Source organism: Podarcis raffonei, chromosome 3, assembly GCF_027172205.1.
Source record: "Podarcis raffonei isolate rPodRaf1 chromosome 3, rPodRaf1.pri, whole genome shotgun sequence".
NCBI lineage: Eukaryota > Metazoa > Chordata > Lepidosauria > Squamata > Lacertidae > Podarcis > Podarcis raffonei.
The window spans coordinates 103,346,408-103,372,270 of record NC_070604.1 but is presented as its reverse complement, the minus strand read 5'-3'; the positions used below and the strand labels follow the sequence as shown (position 1 = coordinate 103,372,270).

Below are 25,863 nucleotides of genomic sequence, written 5' to 3'. Positions count from 1 at the left end.
GGAACCACGGAACTAGATAGTCCTCCTTGGGGTCTCTTCCAACTTTGCGATCTGCGTGAAGTCGTGCCCTTATCTCATTTCCCCACCACCACCCCCGTCCCTGAAATGGGGCTCTCCTCGCGGGGCACTGTGAAAAATAAAAGTGAAATGATGACGGCGGAAGCCCTTCGCCGACCCAGAAGGTGCTAGAGAGAGACGGAGAGACAGGCAGGACCCCCTGACGATGAGGATGGTGAGGAGGATAACGACGTCCCTGGCTGGGAAAGGGAAAGGTACCTGTCTGAGGAGCACCCAGCGGGCTTTGGCGGCTGCCTGCCGACTTCCTTCCCGGGCTCCTCCGGCGTCTCCCTCCTCTCCTTCTGCCTGACACCTGTCAGCTGGGGGAGAAGCGCTCATGGCGGGAGCGGCTCGCGCCGGGGCTCAAACTTGAGGGAGAGCGCGCCAAAAATAATAGATATCTAAAAAGAGCGAGGCGGGGTGGGAAGCGAAGTGCAACGGGGAAAGGATAGCCCCGAGCGACCCTCCGCCTCACTGAGAGAGGGAGAGCACATGGGGGGGAGGGGGAAGCCGCCTCAGAGATTTCGCCTCAATCTTTTCCAGCAGCAGCTGTGACAGAGAACCTCCCATGGAGCCCGGAGGGAGAGGAGGGACGTTGGGCGCCATCTTTGATAAGGGCTAAGGGACGTTGCGCCGTCGGGTAAGCTGCGGCAACTGTGAGGGGAGAGGGACATGGGAAGCTTTCAAGGCTTGGTTATAACTGCTCCGCCGCAGGAGTTTTATGTGACCTCTTTGAGCGTTTCTTTTCAAAGTGGGGAAGACGTGGTCTGAAGACTCTCCACCACCATAGCAGAAGGAATATAGCCGACGAAGCTTCCCTCTCATCTTTATCGCTCCTACTCCGTGGAGCCATAGGAAGACTGGGAGGAACTTCACCTGTTGATTTTTCTGCCCGTCATGTTAAGGCACAGTAGCTCCCTCTTTAAAGAAAACAACACAAAATCGCTATGAAAACTTCAAAAAGTATAAATATTTTATTTCGGCTTCGGCTCGGGATAAAATATCAGGCTGATGTTGAATATAATTTTAACGAGAGAGAGAGAGAAGTTGGGATGATGATCTCAAATCGCGGTTTTTTTGAGGGCGGGGATTTAAATGCCCGGAACCAAAATGGAGACTTGAGGGTCCAGGTTCTCCGGCATCTTATCTACGGGCAGGGAAAACGATAGAAGGGACGTGTGATGCTGGGCCACCATTTTGTCTAAGGGCAAACTAGTGACTCTAGAAAGCGGCCTTGGCTGCCATCTTGCTTATGGGCAACGGTGTCCAGAGTGTCGAGTGAGGGCAACTGAGGCGTTGAGTCGCGGAGCTATGATGCCATCGCAGTTCGTCTCACCATGCTGCTGCGCTTGTCAGCGATCAACAGATTCTGAGCTGTAGCGGCTTCCGCTGTGAGATTCGCGTTTTCCCCCTGAAGTATTATATACCTGCTTACGGAAAGGCAGAAAGTTAAAAGGTAGGTCCTGCATTCCTACTGATTTTGCCGAACTAGAAATGGTCATTGTACTGAAATTTAGCTAAATTCTGCTTCAAATCCCCATGGCATCGTTACAGACAATAAATGTCCTTATTTACTAAAACAGCAAATATATGGGAAATAACAGCTCCTTAGGTTGTATATGCTATAGTAACGGTGCAGCTCTGTGGCTGCTTACTGAGAAGTAAATATGCTTAAAAGAAGAAAATCCATAAAGGTTTTGAGAACCACATTTTCCGAAGATCACTAATAGAAATATGGGAGAGGTATAAAAACCTACTTGAAGTAAAAACTCCACACTGGTTGTCCCCTTTAGAGGTTATGAGTGTTAAAAAAATCAATATGAGAAAGAATTGGATTACATATGGAAATTTGATTATTAAAGAAGGGGGGAAATGGAAAATGAAACCTTATGAAGAAGTGAAAGAGTTGGTATATGGTTGCATTATTTCCAGATAAATGATATGTTTAAAAAAGATTTTAAAGAATATGGATATGCAGAGAAAGACTCTAAATTTCAAACAGAAATAATAAATAATGAATATAAAATCCTATCCAAAATGTATAAGATATTGTTGGAATGGCATACAAAGGATGAGGAGGTTAAATCAGTTATGATAAAATGGGCCAGAGATATTGGTCATAATATACAATTTAACAACTGGATAAAACTATGGAATGAAAGTATTAAATTTACTGCATGTACTGCATTAAAGGAAAATGTTATGAAAATGATATACAGATGGTATATCACACCAGTAAAACTTGCAAAAATGTACAAAACATGTAAGAAGTGTTGGAAATGTAAAGAAAAAGATGGTACATTTTATCATATGTGGTGGGAATGTAAGAAAGTGAAAAGTTTCTGGGAGTTGATATATAATGAGCTGAAAAAAATGTTGAAATATACATTTGTTAAGAAACCAGAGGCTTTTCTTTTAGGAATTGTTGGTAATGAAATAAATAGAAAGGACCACAAACTTTTCCAATATGCAGTAACAGCGGCAAGAATATTACTGGCCCAGAAATGGAAACAAGAACAAATACCAACGTTGGAGGAGTGGAGAATGAAGCTGATGGACTATGCAGAACTTGATAAACTGACTGGGAAGATCAGATATCTATGAGATCAAAAGTTCATCAAGGACTGGGGAAAATTAGTTGAATACTGGGAATGTATAAGTGATAATGCAATAACGCTAGTGGCATTCAGAGAAGCTCTGTAACAGCATAAGAAATATTGTAAAAAGGCAAAATAGAAGTGGGGGGTAGGTATAAAGGCAATAGTAAAATTTGGAAATGTGTAATTAAAGAAGTTTGAATTTGGATGATTGGCAGAGAAGCCGAAGGAAGTCAAAAATGGAAAATTTGTAATGTGGATTGAATGTATGGAAAATTAATAAAATATATTTTTTTAAAAAAAAGAGAAGTAAATATGCTTTATAAGAATGCTACTGCAGCACAGGAAAAATCACGCCAATAATTCATTCAACCTATGAGCTGCCTCAGTGCTGCAGGGAATAAGTCACCTGAGCGCTGCTGCCTGAATTCCTGAGATGAGTCCCCTGGCTCTTTATGGGGAGATGGCATGGGCTGTTAGGATCTTATGTTGCAAAATATAATTGATTCGCTGTTATCTTTTAAGGCATCTTTTAACTGTGATGATACTGGCAATATTGAGCACCATGTGGGAATTCTTACAACCTTTTAACATATATACTGTTTTTGTAAAGCAGTGAAGAAATGTTTACAATTGTTTCTTTTCCCTCCCCAGCTTTCACTCTGATTCCTGTACATGCTGCATATCTGGGAGGAAATTTTACCATCAGTTCATACCATGTGGTGGTATCTACTTTAATCAAGCTTGACATGACTTTGGAATCACAAATATATTTTTTAAGAATGAAGAATCAAGTAAAATGAATATGTTGTCATCATGTTTTTAGGCTCCATTTACTTTCTTCACCTCCTGAAGGGCAGTACTGGTCACTGCAAGAACCACTCTAAATATTCTGTATCTGCAGTCTTAAGATCTTGTAGTCAAACAAAGCTACAGGCATTTTTCTTTGCAAAGTACCTGAGAAATCCCTGTGTTGTTCCTCATTCCCATGGAGCCATTCGGTCATGGAGGTTCTTTTCCTGTAAGGTATGCCATTTGAACAAATCTTTCAGCCCAGTCAATCCTTGAATCCTTGTGTAGAAGGATAGAGAAGACCCTAAATAGTTCATAGATCAGAGCTCACATCCTTTTTTCTTGATGAGCAGAAATCATCTTCCATGTGCAAACAAAGTGAGGTACACTGACAATCTTTGTGTTTGCACAATGTTTACGTTTACAATGGTACCTTCTGTTCTGAAGGCCAAACTAGAAATGACATTAATAGTATAAATGCAGTTTAAGTACACTTTTTGGTATTTAAAGAGCAGCAATGGAAGCCTAAGCAGCCTTAGGACCGTGGAGGCTGAGAATGGGGGTTAATACTCCCTCTGCCTCCCATGATCCTGACAAAGATCACATCTCCAAAGCAGCTACTTGCAGCTTGCAAGGGAAACCATCAATAGCAGCAATGAAGACTTCCCTTCGGAGAGGCAGTACTTTGGGGAGTGTGACAGAAAAAGAAATAACCCCCACTCCCAGCCCATATGATCTCAAGGCTTATTGAGTATCCCCAAGATTGAAAAAAATTAATTGCGTTCACATGGTTAACATGCTTAGTGTGCTCCTGACTTAACCCCCTATCATTTAGTATACAAAATAGTATTGGCCAAATTGCTGCAAGGCCAAGTTTGTTGAACATAGTTCTACAATGCATGACAAAGAATGCAGTTCCTACTTAATAGAACTTGGCTTTTTGTGGCTTGTTTTGTACCAGGATCTTCTAGAGTCAGAGCAGGAGAACTGGAGAGCTTGTTCAGCAAAATATATGGCTATGACAAAGAGGATCAAACGAAGATTAGAAGCTCATTATGACAAGTATTCATCCAGTCTGAGCAGCCCAGTGGTAAGAAAATACATGGGGGGAGCACTCCACAAGCGGGGAGCCGCTGCAGAAAAGGCCCATTCTCATGTTGCCACCCTCCGGACCTCTAACGGAGAAGCCACATGAAGAAGAGACTCATATGATGATTGCAGGGTCTGGGTCAGTTTATATGGGTGGAGGCAGTCCATGAGGTATTGTGGTCCTAAGCCATTTAAGCATTTTAAACTGGGCCTGGAAATTAACTGGCAACCAGTGCAGTTGGGCCAGGATTGGCAATATAGGCTCAAACCGTCTTGTTCCGGTGAGCAACCTGGCTGCTGGATTCTGCACCATCTGAAGTTTTTATGAACTTTCTACAGAGGCAGCCCCACATACAACACGCTGCCTTATTACCAGAGCATAGATGACACTTCATCTATCCTTGTCCTGATAGAGGCACAGCTGGGACAGCCCCATGACATGTTGAGACAGCCCCATGGTTGTCATGGCAACCATGAGGTCCTGAGCCAGTCACCTCAGCATGGATGTTGAAGTCCCCCAAAGCCAGCACTCAGGGAGATGGCTAGGCAGTGAGGTGGGCACTAAACCAGCAGAATCTGTCTCCATTGCTCAGTACCAGGGACACATACTCTAGATCCACCCCCCAACATGATATAGAGAGATAATGTCTATAGATCACAGCAACTCCCCCTCCCCGGCCATCAAATCTGCCCTGATGCTGCCCTGAGTACTCAGGTGGGCACAGCTGGATGAGATCAATTCCATCCTGCTCACCCCCACCCAGGTCACAGTGATACAGACCAGATTGACCTCCTCATCCATAATCAGATCACGGAGAGGGAGGTCTTATTCAGAGCTGACCTGGCATTCAGCAACAGCAGCCGCAGAGCCAAGGGCTGGCTGATATGACAACCAGAATTCTCCAGGTTGAAGGAGGGGCTGGCACTTGGCTCAGTCACTAACAGCCTGTGCTTTGTGCCCCTTATCCAACCTACTCCACCTCCCACACCATACTTTCCCATACCCTGAACCACTGTGATTTGCCCCAGCTCCTCTCCTCTCATCCCAGACACATCTCCCCTCCCTCAATAAAAAGACACAACAATAACAACCACCACCACCCCACACAAATTTAAAAAAATTAAAACGTTCCAGCAGTCTGGGTTGGAGGAGAGAATGACCCTGCCCATGGCCAAATATCTGGGGATGCACCAGTATCCCAATTGTTTCTGTGAGTAATTAGAAATTAGGATAATTACATTAATAAACCTTATTTACTGATGCTGATTGTTTCGTATTCTTTTTGTGTTCCATAAACTTCAAAAGAGTTCAGTTTGTTATGCAGAAGCTTCAGAAGAATATTTGGACTCCTAATGTGAGAGGGTGACCTAATTCTGCAAATTTTGTCTAGGATTCATGTCTGTCTTGATTTTGAACAGATGAGGTTTGGAGAGTATGTTTACTTTGAAGAAAATGGCTGCATATTTCGTTCGAAGCTGGGAGAAGTAGGTATGAGTCCTTCTTGTTGTTGCCCAGGGTGGTTTCTTTTTACTGTTTTCAGTGTTTCCGTGCACAGTTTTAGCAACAACAAAAAACGGCAGTCAAACCACATTACAACAAAGGGTGATTTAGCAAGGGGACATGTTTTGTGTCCTTACCAGAGGTGGTGGTGGTGAAGTCTCTTAAAGCTATTGGACCTGGGGAATTTCAGCATCCATTCTATGACTTTCTGGTCTGAAGTAGTTTGCGAGTGCATGATCTCCCTAGCTACCACTGGCTCTCCACCCTTGGTGGCTGGTGGATCCGGAAGATTTTCTGAGGGTGTTTCCCACAGCTTTGCCAAGGCTTCTGCCAAGGCTCTAATCAAAGCCTGAGATAGGGAAACGACTCCAAGCTGTCAATATAATTGTTCCCAAATATCCTTGATTCAATTGTAGAGTCAAATTAGTGCCCTGATACAGTTTTGTGTTGGCTTCAGTCCTTCGTGATAGGATGGACCCAGTAGGTGCTGGGAGACTTCTGTTCTACCTCATGACCATTGGCATATGAAGTGCCCAGAGCATCTATTCTGTCTTTTGTGCTCTTCAATATCTACATGAAATGAGTAGGCTGGCAGTTGTTCTTATCTAAGAGCTTTGCTTCATAATCTGTGACACAGTGTATTTGAAACAACCTAATTTTAGGGGCAAAAATCTGATGATAAGGCCAGATGTAAAGTAATAAAGCTTTACATTTTGTCAAGCTTTTCTTTTGTCAAAATTATTGGGTGGAATCCAGAGAGCCCCTCCTACAACTGGAAGGTATTTCTCCTTATGTAAAAGGGATCCCCTATTTCTAACAATTTTCCCCAGTCTGACTGCAACCATTCAGATTGCATCCCACACCATTCCAGAGAGTCCTCTGTGCTTAAAAAGCCAGCCCACCCCATTCCAAAGGAATTTCCACTGCAGAAGATCATCCAGAGTGGAAAGCTTTTGGGGTGGGCGGGCTTCTTGCTAGTTATGGAATCTTTATCACCGGGACAGTACAAATATTGCCATTAGTATTAGTTAAGATTAGTATTAGTTAACAGGGGACACGGGTGGCGCTGTGGGTAAAAGCCTCAGCGCCTAGGGCTTGCCGATCGAAAGGTCGACGGTTCGAATCCCCGCGGCGGGGTGCGCTCCCGTTGCTCGGTCCCAGCGCCTGCCAACCTAGCAGTTCGAAAGCACCTCCGGGTGCAAGTAGATAAATAGGGACCGCTTTCTAGCGGGAAGGTAAACGGCGTTTCCGTGTGCGGCTTTGGCTCGCCAGAGCAGCGATGTCACGCTGGCCACGTGACCCGGAAGTGTCTCCGGACAGCGCTGGCCCCCGGCCTCTTAAGTGAGATGGGCGCACAACCCCACAGTCTGTCAAGACTGGCCCGTATGGGCAGGGGTACCTTTACCTTTACCTTTATTAGTTAAGATAGCATTATCAAGCAAAAAAAAAAAAAGTAGCACAGTCTTATTCATTCAGCTGTGACAGTCTGTGTAATCCTATACATGTCTGCTCTGAAGTAAATCTCTTTTAATTCAGTGGCACTCAGGTAAGTGGGATTTAGAGCTGCATTCTAATTCCGTTTGAAGAACTGGGACATAGATTTGTCATACCTAATTTGTTCCATGACTATCTTTAGCTGGATCAACGTGCATGTATACATTGCTACTTAATAGGAAAACACTGCATTTATAAAAATCACAAAAAGTACACAGAAACAATAGCTGTTCTTTGTATTAGGTTTACAGTATTGCTTTTTCTTTCTTACATTGTAGATGAAGGAAACAATGAAATATTGCTTAGTACAGAAGCACTACCGTTTCATAATTCCCTTATCCAGCGCATCCGAATTTGCCCACATCACAGATATATGGCTGCTGCGATTAAATGTGCACATTCTGAAGAGTCTGCGTGTATTGTTGTGAAATTAGACACATTACCAAAAGTGGAGTGTATCATCCCAAATGTCTTTAGTTTTGGTAAGCTGTTAGCATAAACCTCTTTCCTTCGTAATGTAATATATCTCAGATGGAAGATCAGACTTCTATTATTGAATCTTCACAACATTCAGGTTTCTCAGATGTTGCCCATGCATTTGTAATTTGTCTAAATAGATCCCTGTTTCAGCCTCCAAATAAAATACAAGTTAATGGTGGCATTTGTGTTGCTGGGAAAGAAATTTGTGTCACTTATAATGAGTGATGTCACGGGCACTGCTCAATAGGTACTTGCAAACAGGAGTAAGCTGGCTTGACAGGACAGGGTGGCAGTGAGGTGGGAGCTGCATGGGTGCACTGGCAGGAGGGCCAGATTTAGGCTGTGTGGGTGTATTTCAGAGCCAATCTCACTGCTGCTCTATCTTACCTTCAGACCATTCCAATAAGTGGCATTGACATTGCTGTCAGGAGGTGCAGCACTGCACCAACTGCTTTTGCTCACAGCTGCATCCTCAAAGCTGCCGTGTTTATGCTAGCTGTGAGGAAACTTTAATATTCACCATGATAAAATATTTTGCCTCAGATGCTGGGGGAAAAGGAGCAGGAAGATTAAATTGAAGAAAGACGACTAAATCTAACTCAACAATGAAAAACTGTTACATGCTTATTATGCAAGAGAAGGAAAGGTTCTAAGCCTGCGCTGCTTATCTGTCGTTCTTCACATTAAATTCAAGCTTATGGTCAGTGACTGAGATCCAAAGGGTCATACACAGACTACTGTGCATGCTTGGAAGGTTTTTTATTTTCATATTTTCAACTTAGCATAAATAAACACAATGGATTTCTCAAATTCCAAAGCTAAAATCCTGGTTCCTTCCATAATTGCAAAAACACTAATTTGACTTTCCTTCTCCCCCCCCATCCCCCAGAATGGGCTGCACATGAGATTCTCTTCTATACCACCCAGAAGAACCTACAGTGTCGTCATGTGTATTTATGCGATTTTAATAAAAAACATTCTGAGCTTGTTTATACGGAACACGATGCAAGGTAACTGAATATATTGAACAGTTTTCTCTCTGTGTGATCCATTTTGTATGTAATGGGAAACGGTGGTTTGCTTTAGCCAGGATCAAAACACTACTGTCAGTATGCAGTGGGAGGTCTGAAGGAGGAGCACGTGGACCCAAAAATCATTTCTAGCTTAATATTAGGGGTGTGCACTGACCACAAGATTTTGTTTGGACCCTGATTCCGCTCTTTGGAAAACAGCCTGCCTTGGTCAAAAGTGCTTTGGATGCTGTCTGATTCGGCTCAACATCTGACTTCAGGGCAGGGGGAGATTTCATTCCCTCCCCCTTGCGCTTGGGAAATCAAAATGTATATAAGTGGGGCAGCAGATCTTTGCCCTTTCAATGTAATTGGATATAAAGTATTTGAAGAGTTTTATCATATGTCCTCTCATTCTTCTCCAGGAACAAAATGAATGCACTCAGAGTTAAATAGGGATTGGGTTGGATCCAGTCTTGTTTGGATTTAGTTCCCACCGAAATCAGTAGACTTAATTCATGACACTTTGTCCCATTGATTTCCTTGCCACCTAAGTCCAAATAAGTCTTTATCCAACCCAATATACTTTTCATGTATTGTTAAATATGGATGTGGCTTGCAAAGTTCCTCAGTGAAAGTAATATACAGTGATTCAATATTTTGAAAGATTTCGTATTCTGGAGTAGATGCCAAGCTATGGTACTCGCTATACACATCCAAAAATGTGATGATGTTGTAGTCACAACGGGGAAAGGACCGGAGCTCAGTAGCCAAAGGTCCCAGGTTCAGTCCAAAGCATCTCCAGTCAAAGCTGCATTACCCTGGGGATAATCAGTCAAAGGCTGCATGCCAAAAGTGTGCAGCCCTTAAGCCAATGAGATGGAGCCAGAGCAAAAAGTGGGTGAGGCAGGCTGCTGGGGGAGGGACAGAGGACTCCTGCCAGAGATCTGAACTGATTGTTTGCCAAGAGGCAAATACAGCCCCACTGTGGGCTAGATCAGCAAATAGGAATCTGCTTTACTGAGTCAGACTTTATCCCTAGACTCATGTTACTGTAAATGGCAGTGGATAGCATCCCCCCCTTTTTTGGAAACTTCTGTTATCCAAATATCTTGGCTATCTCTACTGGTGATGTTTGCTAATAGTTTGTTGTTTCCTTGCAGATATTTTGTGGATCTCTACCGCACAAAAGACAAACGCTTTCTGACTATAAACAGTAACAGCAAGAATGCCTCTGAAGTGTGGTTGGTTGATTCCCACCACCCTTTTAAGTCTCCTGTTCTTGTGCAACAACGAACAGAAGGAGTCATTTACCACGTTGAACACAGAAACAATGAGTTGTACATTCTTACTACATATGGAGACCCAGTGGGATACAAGGTACCTTATATGGGCAGAGGCGGAGCTAGCTTCTCCAGCACCCGGAGCGGCACACATGCTGTGCACCTGGGGGCGGGGGCTAGCTGCCTGCAGGGGTGGGGCGAGCGTCCCAGGGAGGCGGCGTGGCAATGTCACCCCCCTCAAGGACGACACCTTGGGCGGACTGAACCCCACCTCCTCCGCCAGTCGGTATAAGATCCTGATATGCAAGTAAGCATTTAGGTTGCTTCAAACATCTAGTAGCAAGAGATCCAAACTATTCAATACCCCCCCCCCCCGCAAAAAAAGTAAGTATTTTTAAAAGTCCATACAGTGGTACCTTGGGTTAAGTACTTAATTCGTTCTAGAGGTCCATTCTTAACCTGAAACTGTTCTTAACCTGAAGCACCACTTTAGCTAATGGGGCCTCCTGCTGCTGCCACCGCGCGATTTCTGTTCTCAACCTGAAGCAAAGTTCTTAACCCGAGGTACTATTTCTGGGTTAGCAGAGTCTGTAACCTGAAGCGTCTGTAACCTGAAGCGTCTGTAACCCGAGGTACCACTGTATATGGCTTTCAGGTGCATGCGCCTGGTCCCTAACATGTATCCTCCTTTCCTCCACCCAGCTTACATGCACTAAAAAAAGGGGACAAAAAAAAATCATTCAGAGGAGACTTCCAGCCATTAGAATGAAATATACACTTTAAACTGAATGAGCCCAACTGGACTTCTGGGTTTTGTAGTGTTGAGTTCTAGAAACCTTCATTATTATAAAGATAGGGTGAAGTAAGGATAATGAGATGGTAGAATCCCTTACCGTGTTGGATGGCTTTAAAAGAGGATTGGACAAATTCACGTAGGATAAGGCTGTCAGTGGCTACTAGCTGTGATAACTGCATATGAATGCCAGCTGCTGGGGAGCACAAATGGGGAGAGTACTCCTGCGCTCATGTCCTGCTTCTCGATTTCTCGTAGGCATCTGATTGGCCACTGTGAGGACAGGATGCTGGACTAGATAGTGCTTTTGACTCCTCCAACAGCCCTCTCCTTATCTTCTTCATTGCTTGGAAATGTAATAGAGAAAGCAAGCAAGCAGGGGTGCAATGTTTGATCAGTTACATTAATCAATCTTTGGATTGACTTAAAAATGCTTTCTATACATTTTGAAGAACACAGTGTAAATTAGATGCTTTCAGTACAATGTGCACTTAGGATGTGCATGTTTCAAAAACACAAGCTCTGAAAAAAATGTAATAATAATGACAAGCATCATAATGCATTTTCCCACCAGTGCCTGCACCAGTTTTCAATTTATTTTGAAGTTTTATTGTGGTTTTAATTGTTTTTAGTTATTTAGAAACTGATCGTTCTGCCCCCACCCCCGTAACTCTTGACAGCAGACTGAGCACACTGAGGCAAATATGAACAAGGTTATATCCTTTCATGTGAAGCAATGCTTCATTATTCAATAGACCTTCCACTTTATTTATTTTATTTAATCCTTTAAAAACTGGTTGGTTGAATTTTAAATGCAGCAAATGGATATCCCTTCTCCAGCAAAACTACACAATCCCATTCATTCCTTGAATAGCACCCTCACGGTAGGTTGATGCTAGTTCAAGTACAGACCTATGAAATAATTCTATATTTTTGTTGTTATGTATTTGAGAAAGATGGCTCTGAAATTCCATTGAAGGAGCTTCTGCTACTATTTCCTATTCTGTTTCATAAAAAGCAGAAGAGTTTTCGACCTCCAGGGTTAGTATAGATCTATCACAGTTTCCATCATTAAATTCACTTTCATAGGATACATTGTTCTAGAAATGCAATTCTGCCCATTTCCACTCCTTAGCTCTGGTGCCCTCGTGGACTCCATTTCATCTTTTTATTGTCCTTCCTGCTGAGATATGTGGAAGCTTATAGGAAACACTGTAAAATAGTTGAAAAGAAATATAAAGTATTGCTCAGCTGGGCACTTTCGTGATTTATGGCTGGTATTTGAGGAGAAACTGAAAACGTGTTACTTGGTTGGTTATTCCTTCTTTTGTTGCATTACCCTCAAATGATCAAAATTTAACATCCATATGCAGTATACTGTATATACATGACCTCCTGCTACAGAGGACAGTGAGAGAGAGATTATAGGTTTACCATTTCATCTGAAGACGAGTCGGAACATACTTGTTCAGATGCCATGAAGCAACTAAGCACTACCTCTCCGGAATATCCAGAACTGTCAGGGGTAACATTACACTAAGCTGCTATAACGTGCCACCTATTGCTACTGTAAGGATATTAGTAGCTGGGGAAAAGATCAGCTTTCTGAAAATGTTTGAATATTGCATGATTTCCATTTTTTACATGTAGGTTTTTGGACTCTTCTTTGTTTTGTAGCTAATGAAAGCTCCAGTTGACTCATGTGGTTTGGAGAACTGGCTGTCCATTTACACAGTGAAAGAAAATACCAGATTAATTGACTTAGAGGTGTTCAAAGACTACTGTGTTGCATTTCTGAAGTTCTGCGGTCATCTGTATTTAGATATTTTTTCTTTTGTGTCAAACTCAGTTCACAACGTTAAGGTAAATTTTTTTATTTATATACCCACCCACACATTTTTAAGCTTAGTATTTTATTGCTCAAGATTAATTTATAAATTAAGGGCACGTTGTAGTTTGAGCTTGGTTTATCCAGATGCCTCCAGGGATACACAAAAAATATAATCAAGGTAGCGTAAATAGTGGTACACAAGGGGTTTTTTTTAAGCCAGAACTCTCTGGAACTGAGTTCCAGCACCTCTCAAGTGAGCGCCATTGCCATTATAAGAGAACACGGGAGGTGTTCATGGTGAGTTCCGGCACCTCTTTTTCTAGAAAAATAGTACTGGTTGTGCGTTTCATATAGCCTTATAGTGCTGACTGCAAGGGTGATGGATTATAGTGTGGAAAACTGAGTATTTTGGAAAGTATCATTTTAGATAATAGTAGATCTAGAAACAACAACAAAACATTGTGACTGCAGTTGTATAACCACTTACCTGGAACTAAACTTCATTGAACTCAATGGAACTTACTTCTGACTTTCTAAGGATTCTGAGGGAATGGCTATCAGCATTATGGAATTACCTTTTGTTTCTGTAGCTCTTGCATAGCAGATTTTTATGCTGTGAGCGTATAGGATAACAACTACATTGTGCGGCCATTAGCCTTGGTTAAGTGGTTGCTTATAGTATCAGCCTGTTAGGCGGTGACCCAAAAGTCCTGAGCCCCTGCCCCCACTTTTAAAGTGTGTTTTACTTTGTTTGTAAGGCTGCTACCCAATTCGGGTTCAATGATGGAATAAAGTCCAATTGACTAATGAACAAGATGATCATTTTAAAAGCTTTATTTTAGAAGTTGTTTTTATGATGAAATGGAGGAAGTTGTGCTGTTGATTGTAAAAATCATCATTTGCTCCCCCAGATTTGTCTCTGTGGGACAGTTTTTGAGCTAGCAAAATGTAATACTGAGGTCCAGCGCCGAGGGCCTTCTGGCGGTTCCCTCACTGCAAGAAGTGACATTACAGGGAACCAGGCAAAGGGCCTTCTTGGTAGTGGCACTCACCCTGTGGAACGCCCTCCCATCAGATGTCAAAGAAATAAACAACTATATGACATTTAGAAGACATCTAAAGGCAGCCCTGTTTAGGGAAGTTTTTAATGACTGGTGTTTTAATGTATTGCTAATCTTTTGCTGGAAGCCGCCTAGAGTGGCTGGGGAAACCTAGCCAGATGGGCGGGTTAGAAATAAATTATTATTATTAGCAGTAGTAGTAGTAGTAGTAGTAGTAGTAGTAGTAGTAGTAGTAGTAGTAATAGCACAGCTATTTCCTAAATGCTTATTTTCAATGCAAAACAATGTTACAAAATATTGGGTGGTTTTGTAGCATAAATGAAAAATTATTAGTGGTTTATCTTACATGCATAAAACACAAAGTGAATCCTTATACCTGAACCTTTATTTATTTCCATAGTAAATTGCTGCATACAGTCTTGAAGTAACCTATATAAATAACCCTTTTAATTAACCAAAAAGCCTCATTTGTCTAAGATTATTAGAGAAAATTGACCATATTTCCTTCCTTAAAGCATAACTTTGTCAATCCAGGCTTTCTTTTGAACTTTATAAATCAAAGGACAAAAGCTCTGTCTCTTAAAAACCTTAGGCTAACTCCTGCCTTAAAACTCAGTTATCTGAAAATATTTCAAAATTTCACTTAGCATACTTGCAATAAAAGGGTAAACTTACACACTCCCCAACCATTCTCCTAATTGTAGCATTCAAGTTAAATATAGTACCCATTTTGTAGGATTTTCTAGACTTTTTAGAATGATCCTCTTCAGGTTTTAATCAATTACACGGAGTGCGGTTTTTCTGTGTAAAGCTTTTTGACTCTGACTGCCACAATTCCCAAAGCCTTTATCAACCTACTAACCAGAACTCCTTAAAAGAAAGTAAGCAGTGGGTAAGAGACCCTGCTGCTCTCAGAGAATGAATCCTGATTCTTTTCATTTCTAGGAGTGTTAAGTCTTAAAACATAATAGCCCTGAGTTTCTGAGTGTAGCTGTGCCAAAAAAATGATTTTGTTCTTCACAGTGGCTAGCGCTGGGAATAGAGTCAGAGGCAAGGATTCTAAGTGGCTGAGCTCTGCAAAGCCGATGCATGGCCTCAGCGCAATAACTGACGTTGACTTGGCTGCATTTCAAGCTGGATAGAGTGAGAGAGCAGACAGAGGGGGGGAGAAGAAAGATTTTCAAAACTTCCTAATAATACAGGGGTGTCGGGGTCGTCGGTAAGACAAACATCCCTAAAACAGATACATAAGCATCACAATGGCTGTGTTTTCTTAATGCCAATATTATCGTTTTTAAAGGTGACTTGATTGCTTTGCTCGCTCCCTTTGTTTCAAAACAACGTAATATTCTGTTTTCCTCTTGCATTATTGTTGAACCTCATTAAGCAGCTTTTAAGGAAGGGGGAAAGTTAGCTAAATTGTTGCCTTCATTGTCATACTGTTTCTTTTGACTTTTTTCCCTCTTAATTTACGGAGAGGAAGAGAGAGGGGGGAAAGCAACTCCTGGCAAACACATATGCCAAAGTTAATTAAGCTTGAAGTTTGAATCCTTTCATCAGAGGGGAAGCCTGGGATTCAGTTATGTAGAGAAAATCTCAAAGACTGGGGAGGGGGATATTACTAACTGTGGGTTTTTTACTCCCAGCTACCTGCCTGGGCCTGTTCATTTGAATTGGATCCTCATCCTGAGTACACCGCCAGCACTTTCTACTTTTGGCTCCTCTCCCCAGTTCAACCTCCAATACGTTTTGCATATTCATTGATGAAAAACAGCCTTACTGAGCACACTGAGGAAGAGGTGCCAGTTACAATGAATTGTCACACTGTACGATTAGAAGCTAAAAGCAAGGTAAGACTTTCTGTTCTCTTCCTGCCCTTTTTAAAGCAGCAACTGGAAGGAAAATAGAAATTGACACCATATAATGGCCTCTAGATGTGCATATTCACTAGACCTATGAGTGTTTCTTTTCAGCCCTGCAGGAAGAGATTCGGGAAGTTTAAATTTGCTTTTTTCTGTTTTTACTTTTTGAGAATATTGAAGGTGATGGTGTTATTTCTTTAGGCAAGAGAGAATGTCATGGCACACAAGACTTACTGAGTTGTCTCTTATCACATTAATACTTGGTTTATCCTGCTTGAAGAGAAAGACAGCTTGACATCACCTGCTCCTACTATAAATAAAAACAACCAGAAACAAGTAACATGTGCAACAGGAAAAAAATGTTCACGCAAAAATCCCCTCCCACAAAAAAATTTCCTGTTTGTTAAATCTTTATGAAATGCAAAGGAGAGTAAAATAACCTGACTTTGCGTTATGTGTGTTTCAGTCACACAGGGGGAAATTCATCTCAAACTTACAAGCTTTAAGATAAATATATATGTATACAGAAATGTTAAGTTTATAACAAAAGCTTTGCTGCTGCACTAAGTGCTAAGCTGCTCAGGTCATAATGCAGATGGGTATCATTAGAGGGTGCAGGAGGAGCCAGTTGCTTTCATGGTTTATAGATTTCTCAGGTGTTGCATTTAAATGAGTTTTTATGCTCCACATTGGTAAACGAACCCAGTGGCAGGCTAATCTCCGTTTCATTTGTCAAGAGTGCTTTTGCGCAAAGTGCCAAGGAATTACTGTAATAAGAAAAACATGTTTAAAATATGTAATTGAAGCTTTTGTACCTGTGTATTCCTTGTGAACTTTGAAACATCCTTTAATGCAAAATACTCCCTCATTTTCAGGATGAAACTTGCGTGCCAATTACAGTTTTTCACAAAGCCAATTCTAAAGAGCTGCGCAGGATGCCACTTCTGGTTCATGTATATGGAGCTTATGGCATAGATTTGAACATGAGCTTTAAAGCAGAAAATTTAATGCTAATCAAGGATGGGTGGATATTAGCATACTGTCATGTTAGGTAAGATCTATACACTAAAAGCCACTATCTTGTGGCTTCTGTTGCTTGTGAAAATGTGATTGATATATTCTCAGTGCTTGAAATTTTCCTTTTGACTGTAAAGTTTCCCATTCCATTTGCAAACAATTTCCTCCTAAATTTATGTTACCTACTGATAATTTCTTAAAATTTCTGTTGCTTACATGAATTCAGTTAAATTCAAGGGATGGAAATGCAACTGTTTCAGTTCTTTGGCTTAGTGCAAACTGATTGGATTTTTGAAAGCCTTTTGGAGATCTTTCATACTATTCCTGTGGTAGCTTCCACTATATAAGGCTTTTCTTTCACCATGTCATATGAAATTATATTCTGATATTGCATTAGCCTTGTAGTGATTTACATTCACCTAAAAACAAATAATGAAGGATATATTTGCCAACAAAAGAAGTCACCTTAATTTTTTAAAAACCTATCCCATTAACTAATTTTTCTGTCTTTTTTGTGGCAGCATATAAAGGAGTTTTAGCTGTTCCACATAGTTCTAAATAACCGATAACAGCAGCTGAAAATAATTCAAAAGAAAATAGTTTTTCTCCCTCTCTCTCTGCATGATTTTGTAAAGCAACAAAATAAACAATAAAATGTAGTTAGGCAAATCATTACTGGTTGTTTTTTGTGCCATCACAGTAAATACATAGCATATCTCAGGATGCCAGGTCCTCAATTCAGTTTTGATGGAATTGACAAATATAACACATAAATATATAAAAAAGTAAGATTTCTCCCCCTTGTTGTAACACAACATGGAAGTAAGCCCAGTTTGTTTCAGTGGAATTTAATTCCCTATATGTGTTCATGGGATTGTGGCCTTGGGCTGCCCTTGGTTTCAATAGGACAAAAAAATATAAATCATTTGGAAATTTATTCTGTGCCAGCCTTTTTAAAAGAAGCAGAATTTGTGCAGAAGCAAAAAAAAAAAAAAAGGCCCCAATGTTACTCAGAAGTGGGCACTAGCCTGAGTAAGCCATGATTCTTCTTTTTGTACTTCTGCTATGATATGGGACTAGTGGGTCTCAGTCTGTGTGCTCTGTGAGTCCAAACAACCCCTGGAGCTCACCGATCTGAAATTACAGCAGAAGTGCAAAGGACTCCCATATCTGCTTCCCCTGCTTCCACATAATGTTTAAGCAGGCTTTTCACCATCTTAACCTTATTTCCAAATCCGAAAGCTGCTCTGGATGGTAGGTTTTACCTGTAAATTTATAAATGCTGTTTGTTTGTATTGTTTCAAGAATGTGAGCAACTTTATTCCTCTTTCCTAATTAGCGAACCTGACTAAGGTATTGAAAAATATGTGCTGAGTTTTAAAATACAGTAGCTTAGGCAAGAAATAATAATACAATCACTGTAAAATGATACTTGGCTTTCAGAACAGTTTTAAGAATTTCGCACTGCCTTGAAGTGAATGAATAACTAAATAAATAACTTTTCTTCAGAATACTAAATGTAATGGGTTGGGTCCAGCTGAGCTCTCCCTTGAATGGAAGTCCTTGCATTTCCAAAGAAGCTTTAAGCAAAGGCTTGTAGGGACAAAAGAGGGAGGGACAGCGCTTGCCAATTTAGGTTGACCAGGTGTCTTACTTTACGGAGGACAGACTTCTGTTTGAAAAGCTGCCCATTCCAAGTTCAGTTTAATGTTTAAAAAATAAGAAGGGAGAACAGTTAGCTCCTAGACAACAGACTGAGGAGACCCATAGGTCACAGACTCCCCAACACGGCTGAGATTATTTGTATTTCTGCTTAAATTGTTGCAATCATTTCTGAGTTTGCATACATAAATATTAGCATATGCACATTTTGTGCAAATCAGTGCCCTCTTTCACCCTCTCTTTCGCTATGCACTTCCCATTTTTAAGTGATGCGTAAATAAGCACCCTATGCTGGTTTCCACCTGCAGCCCTCTGCCCCACCTCCCATTTTTTCCCAGGGGTTCCCCGGTCCTCTGAAGCAGGTTTTCAGGGCATGGAAGAGAAAGAAAGGACCTGCAAAAATTGCCTTGTCCCCTTTCATATGCAAAAGTTGACCGCACTGACGCATGGATCTGTGAATCTAGCTGTTTTATCACTTCTTTAGCTGTAAATGTTTGACAAAAACATGAAAGCTTTAACTAGACATCAAAACACATGTATTGGCCCATTTATGATATAGGAGGGCTTCCATATATATTAGAAATTGATGGTTGTCTTTTAAGCAATACGTAACATTTCTCAGTGGTTTCATTGTTGTTTTATTTGTCAGAGGTGGAGGAGAGTTAGGCCTGAGATGGCATAAAGATGGCAGTACCACAAAGAAGCACAATGGTATTCAAGACCTCCAGGCCTGCATAAAGTTGTTACATGAACTGAGATATTCTCAGCCAGCGCTTACAGCACTGATGAGTGTGAGTGCTGGAGGAGTTCTTGCAGGAGCTCTCTACAATCATGATCCACACCTTATCAGAGCTATGGTTTTACAGGTGAGATTGCTCCTACCACATTTCATTCCACTCAAGTGCAAAGGTTTTTGGAGGCCTCCTACCCCTGCTTAAAGATCAGAGTGAAGGGGACTTAAAAGGGAAGTGAGAAGAGACTTGCAAAAGCTTTTGCAAGTCTCCCTCTCTTCCCTTTTGTCTCCAGCCTCACTCTGATCTAAAAGTGGAGGTGGGGGTCCCTTCAAAGGCTTTTGCAAGCCTTCCCATCCCCCTTTTAAGATGGCAGCAAAAAGGAATTTCCCCATCTCTGGCTTAGAGGGTCTGCACCGGGTGTTGGACCAGAGAGACAAACTTATTATTACGTATTTATTAAATTTATACACCGCCTTATACCCGCAGGTCTCAGGGCGGTTCACAGGAGAAAATCATGATATAAAAACACAAAATACATAATCAAAATAAAAACAAGAACAACCCAATAACCCCCCCCACACACACACACACATACACCAATAACCACCTTGGTGTCCAATGGCATCCCTGGCCCAAGGAGCCTCTGGCATGGTGTTGGAGAATTTTGGTATCCATATGGAGGTTGCCAATGAGCCGCCTTGGGACTTCATGGCATTGCCTCAAAGGCTCATCAGCCCAACATGTTTGGGAGGACACACTGTTGGTGTAGTTTTCACTCCCAAGTGGTATGAGAAATGGACCACAGATTGGGGCGGGGTTGGGGTGCAATGCACACCCTTGTCATGGTCAAATCATTACACGGTAAAGTTTGAACTAGTTGCAGCAATTTCCCCCTGTAATGGTGGTGGGCCCGTTCCAGATGTTTTCCCTTGAGAGACTGATGGCACCTGTGGGGTTGCTGAATACTCTGGGGATCTTGCAGCAAAGGTAGTTGACGATCTTATTGAATGAAGGCCTGGTTTTGCTATGGATAACAACAACATCAACAACAATATATTTATATGCCACCCATCTGACTGGGTTGCCCCAGCCACGCTGGGTGGTTTCCAACAATTATATCAAGATGGAACAGGCATTGTGGTTATTTAAAAGGGCTTACAAGGATCTCTCCAAAGTGGGTGAATGGGCAAATGAAATTCAGTAAGCAAATGAAAAATATTTCTCCTCAGATGTGTTTAACCATTAATATGCATGAAGATTCTACAACTAATTTCTTACAACGACCTAATTAGAGGACCTGGTTAGATACACTGGGAAATATTGGCAGGCTTACATATTATATCTGGTTTTTTCATTTTATATAGTTAGTTTTCTGAAGTTGTGAAGAAAAAACCATTTATTTTATTCACAGGCCCCATTCCTGGATGTTTTAAATACAATGTTGGACCCTCATCTTCCCCTAACTATTGAAGAACAAGAAGAATGGGGTAATCCTTTAGTTGATGAGACTTGCAAGCAGTATATCCAAAGCTACTGTCCCTATCAGAATATTAGGCCACAGGTACCAGTTCATCTGTTCTTAATACTACAAAGTGCATTTCAAGCAACCAGGGGGAAAGGAATCTCAATAGCAGTTTTTACAGTTCAGACAGGTTTTTTTTTTAGGAATGGTTGTGATCCAAGCCAAGTAAGAACCTTCAATAGGACGGTACTAAGAAAGTGCTTTAGGCTGCGGATCTGTACACGCTTACCTAGGAGCCTTATCAAAAGCAGTTAAACTAACTTCTTAGTAACATAGCTAGAATTGCCCTGTAACTCTTCATACTTACAAACATACATAATTTTATCCATATGACACCTTTCCACAGTTCAAGCCATGCTCAAGGCAGCTTACAACATGAAAAAATACACAAGTCATGTGCAACCCCTAGCAGAAAGTCAGTTCACAGGCAAGCCCAAATTATCCAGGCTCCTTTGCAAAGTAACGAGACATGGAAATGTTATTGCCAAGATCAGATATAAGCCTAAGCAGAGAGAAAGCAAGATTAGGAGAGAAAAAAGCACCACATCACATCCTTAACATAACACATCTCTCAGTTGTGTTGAAAGAGAGAGGAGGATGAATTGCAGCAGCAATGGGCTGGCAAAATTTTCCTTTGAGTTTCTTTCCAGTCTCAGTCATACAAGATGTTTACAGGGGAGTTTTAACAGAAAGCAAGTGCAGTGCTTTACTAAGTCACAGATAAAATCTTTTCATAATTGTCAAATATGACTGGCATGAGTGGTTTCTTCATCTATATAATCAAATCTGTGAAATGCTTCTCTCCTGCTGACATTGCAGAGCGACTTCCACCCAGTTAAAAATTAATTGCTGCACAGTGACTCCATCCTGCTAACTCAGACATTTCCTCTCCTCCCCAACCCCCCCTCCCTTTGCTCTAGAATTATCCTTCTGCTTTCATCACAGCCTCTGAAAACGATCAACGCATACCTCTGGCTGGGTTATTAAGATACATCTGTAAACTTAGAAAAGCTGTACAAGCTTTCCATGCCCAAGACAACTGCACAAAAGTGAAAGGTAAAATTAGAAATTGGTGGTTAGCTGAATCATTATATGAGAAATTGTTGCAATAGAAGGACTGTTGCCCCGATCCAACAATAACATGCATATGTACAAATATTTTTGTCCAAGCTGAATTCTTGCAATCTCTGAGCAAGAGCTATGCAAACACAACCTTAAATAAGAGCTCTGCAGTTGCATCAACCTTTTCTTCAAGGGACGGGGATGTGGGTCTAGATTCAGTGTTCAGCTTCCTTTCCTACCCCTCCATTCCAAACAGATTATTGGTACCACTGGAAGATCCAATTCGAGTCAGATCAGATTCTTTTCCTGTTACTTTTTTGCTCTTGCTGTTGCTTGGACATACATTGCAAAGCAACTGAAGCAAGAACTACTTTAGGACTCTTGTGTGACCCAGCTCAAGGCTTCAGTTCCTCATGAGTAAACAGAGATGCTCAGTAGAGATTACATGAGCAAACGGGAGTTTCTGCTGTGTGGACATCTACCATCATCAGATGGGCAAGATGACGAGGACACACTTTTTACGGAGAAGCAGAGTAAATCAGACCAGCACACCTTTTGACCAGAAGCTCGATAAATCTCCCAAGTCCTTGTTGAATCTACATATGGGGAATGGTAATGTTGGTGTAAATGCATTCTTTGCCTTAAAGTGCATCACATAGAATGGCTATTATGATAATTGTCCTGGCAAAACCAGCATCTGGGTCACTTTTTTTTTTTTACGGGATGAATGACCAAAATGAGTTTATATTACGAAAGTGCTTTGGAGCAAACAGGTACAGGATACCTTCAAAATATTCCATCCCCATCAGTCATTAAGCATAAAGGGTTGTGACAAAATATTGAATTTACTTTCATCACCAGCAGAGTATATACTTGTTTCTACAAGAAAAACACAGCTTCTCCCCCACTCTTGTCTCATCCTTTGTTGGCCTTTTCTGCTTGTTTCAGGACTTCAGATGCCTAATATTCTCTTAGATGTTCAGCCAGGAGGCAGTCATTGTGCTCCATCTTGGGATGATTCTTTAAATCAGGTATCTTCACTGTGCTCTTTTTTGCAATCAACAAGAGAAACAGCACAGATCAGTGTTATACACTGCGGAGATAATTGCTCTCATGTTGTGAGATAAAAACCGAACCTTCAAGGGTCGTGAACGTTTGAGGAATAATATGTATGCGTGTACAGTGTTTGTGATTACCCAAATAACCATCTCAAATCTGCACACCACCACTTATCTGCCTAGCACCATCTCTCCTGTGATATCTACACACTGGGCCAGCCTTACCATTAGACAGAATGAAGCAACTGCTTCAGGTGGCAGATGTTGTGGGGACAGCAAAAGCACCCCCAGCTGTTCCTCCTGAGCCTGCCAGCTATTCCCCTTTGTTGCCATATGGCCTCTCCTTCAGTCCCTAAACTGGCCAGCTACCTTGGGTGCATGGGGAATGCTATCCTATCATCAATGTGGAAGTGAAATTCAGTTGTCGGTCCAGGTGGTAAGGGAACATCCTGTTGCAATTCATCTCAGGCAGCAAAATATATTCGACTGGCCATGTCTCCATGCATCGCCTCTCATTCCTCTCCCTGGTGACTTACTGGGGGGGGGAAACACCCTGGAGGGGGTTTAGCATGTATCCTGGAAGGTTAAAGGGAAAACTGAGCAAAACAGTTGAAGTGGGTGAAGCCATTCATAAGCACAGGTGTTTTGTGGCTGTCCATTTTAAGATGAATGCCCCAAAGTCACCTTGAATGGGCACGAGGAGCTGTTATGTGAATTGGTCAGTACAAACTGATCTTGATCCCAGTACTTACCTAGACGAGATGTTAAAAGAGCATTTGCTTGTGTATGACATTAACGCTTCTCGAGCTTTATTTAGTGTAGACATATTTTAATTGTTCTGCTTTCTACCTGAGTGTTTTATAAATAATACTTTTCTCCATAATAAATAAGAGGTCCCTTGTTGGAAAAAAAGAGACCCTGCACCTCTTTTTCCATAAATGGGGACGCCTTCTATTCACAATGCACCAACTTTGGATATCACCCAGCAAGAAAAAAAATGCTATATCTATAAAAAAAAAAGTAATTGGTCATCATCCAACCAGAGGGATCCTACAGTTGGCAGTTATGCCTTTCTTCTTGAGAAGCTCAATTCACGAGCCAGATTGTCTTCACTAGCATCTAGCATCTGTTTTGGGGGGCTGGGGTGGGCAGAGGCCTGGATTCCGCCATTACCCTTCCACCACAAAAGCTGATTGGTACTATTGAAAACAGGCTGACTGCACTGTGCAAGGATTGAGCTTCTTAAATCATATACTGCAAATTCAGCAAGAAAGCTCTTCCACTTTCATTCCCCCAACACTGGTAGCAGTACTCATATGGGCTTCTTACTATATATATCAGGAACATGCTATACATACCCATGTATATGTATGTTTTTGCTAATTATTTATTAATTTAGCTCTTTTGTACCTTTGCAAGCAGTTTTTGGGAGCCTTTATATGTATGTTTTTGCTAATACATATGTATATGTATGTTTTTGCTAATTATTTATTAATTTAGCTCTTTTGTACCTTTGCAAGCAGTTCTTGGGAGCCTTTATTTTTGCTGAAAACAATCAGTTAGAACAAAACACGAAGGAATTTCAGCATACGAAAAAGCAACGTGCACAAAAATAATTCTATGTTGCTTTCCCCCTGCACAGTTGCATTCAGCTTGTCTACTTAACATAGAGTGCGTACACATGAGCAAGACACTTTCTTCGTCCACTGGCTACAGTGGGAAGAAGCAAAGCAATTTCGAAAGCATTTTTGTGACACCGGCTTCAGACTTGCCGCTCCTGTTCTAGTCACAAGCTGTGCTATACCTGACAGTAATGCTCAATTCACAGGAAGCTTTTCTGATCTCAGTGAAAAGCCCATTACAACAGCTGCCATTTTATAAAGAGAATTGAGCAGGAAGAACTCTGATTACTGTACAGACTGCAGGAGAATCCACATTATTATACCCAATGTTACAGGAGCACGAATTGCACTGGGAGGGAAGCAGCAATAGAGTGGGGAAAGAGGGAGTTATACTTCTCTGAAATGTGCAAAGTGCTATGAAGTGTCTGCTGGTTTTTTCACAGTGAAATGTTTTTCATTGTTTTAGGCTTCGACACAACTAGCATTTTTGTACAAGGAGCTTGGACTGGACAAACGGCAGTAACTCTGCGAAGCTGGAATTTTTCTCCCAAATCCTAAGGCCAACGGAAATAGTTTTGATGGAATAAGAAACTATTTAAACTAATTTTCTATTTAAAACGGGAATGGGAAATTATTTAAAATAATCTATGGGGTTATTTTAGAATTGGCTAAAGTATTCCAGAGTAATTGTTCATGAATTTGTAATTACTGTACATATTTTTTCTTAAAAACCGAAAACCCTGTATACCTCCAAATGTCTTTTTTTTTTACAAAATAAAAAGTATGTTTACTTGAATTAATTTTATCACACCTTCCACAAGGTTGTTCACAATAATTTCTCTCTCTCTTACATCATAGATGTTGGCTTATGTTACAGATGTATGGTGTATTACTATTGCTACAAGTTTGTCGTGGCCTCTGGCTAGAACAAATAAGCACATGAGCTGAACAATATAAAAGAGCAATTGCAAATCATGGAATACAAAATCATAGAAACCAAAAACAAAACAGTAAAAATAATGACTAAAATATCATAGAGACCAAAAATTAGTAAAGAGGGCAAGCTTACCCCCCTAGGCAAGGTATTCTACAATCTGGGAGTTTCCAGGCTGGTTCAAACAGAATGACGCTATTCTTAAGGACATGTAGACTGTAAGCTCATACACCCTTGTGTGGGACTAAGCCTCAGCGGGACTTAACTTGTAAATAGACTAGGATTGCACTGTTAGTGCTTTAAATGTCAAACCTGGCACCATTAATTGAATCCAGAAACAAATGGAATCAATGCAGTTGGTGAAGGACTAGAGTGATATGTTCTGTTCTCCTGTCTCCTTTC

The 25,863-nt window shown here is 41.2% G+C and overlaps 2 protein-coding genes across 8 annotated transcripts in view; one reads left to right on the top strand and one right to left on the bottom strand.

Annotated features, from left to right (window-relative positions):
• Nucleotides 1–407, bottom strand: part of CAMKMT (calmodulin-lysine N-methyltransferase) — a 248,869-nt gene extending 248,462 nt beyond the window's left edge. Inside the window, exon 1 of one of the 2 annotated variants that reach the window (XM_053383366.1) lies at nt 277–407. In XM_053383366.1, coding sequence (XP_053239341.1) covers nt 277–396 — 120 coding nt within the window. In that variant the 5' untranslated portion in view covers nt 397–407. The remainder of the gene's footprint in view (nt 1–276) is intronic. The other variant, XM_053383367.1, reaches the window with a different exon arrangement.
• PREPL (prolyl endopeptidase like) lies at nt 50–25,323 on the top strand. Of its 6 annotated transcripts, none has more exons than XM_053383362.1 (15): nt 50–232; nt 1,264–1,513; nt 3,309–3,680; nt 4,408–4,536; nt 5,955–6,024; nt 7,809–8,012; nt 8,900–9,020; nt 10,184–10,400; nt 12,774–12,959; nt 15,635–15,838; nt 16,726–16,901; nt 19,179–19,395; nt 20,675–20,824; nt 21,706–21,841; nt 22,796–23,447. In XM_053383362.1, exons 3-15 carry the CDS (start codon nt 3,471–3,473, stop codon nt 22,972–22,974), a joined length of 2,199 nt encoding a protein of 732 aa, XP_053239337.1. In that variant the 5' UTR covers nt 50–232; nt 1,264–1,513; nt 3,309–3,470; the 3' UTR covers nt 22,975–23,447. The 6 variants fall into 6 exon arrangements, 5 of the variants coding, with proteins under 5 accessions (XP_053239337.1, XP_053239336.1, XP_053239335.1 ...); XM_053383361.1 differs by having other exon boundaries at nt 50–272; XM_053383360.1 differs by lacking the exon at nt 50–232 and adding an exon at nt 616–697.
• The last annotated feature ends 540 nt before the right edge of the window (nt 25,324–25,863 follow it).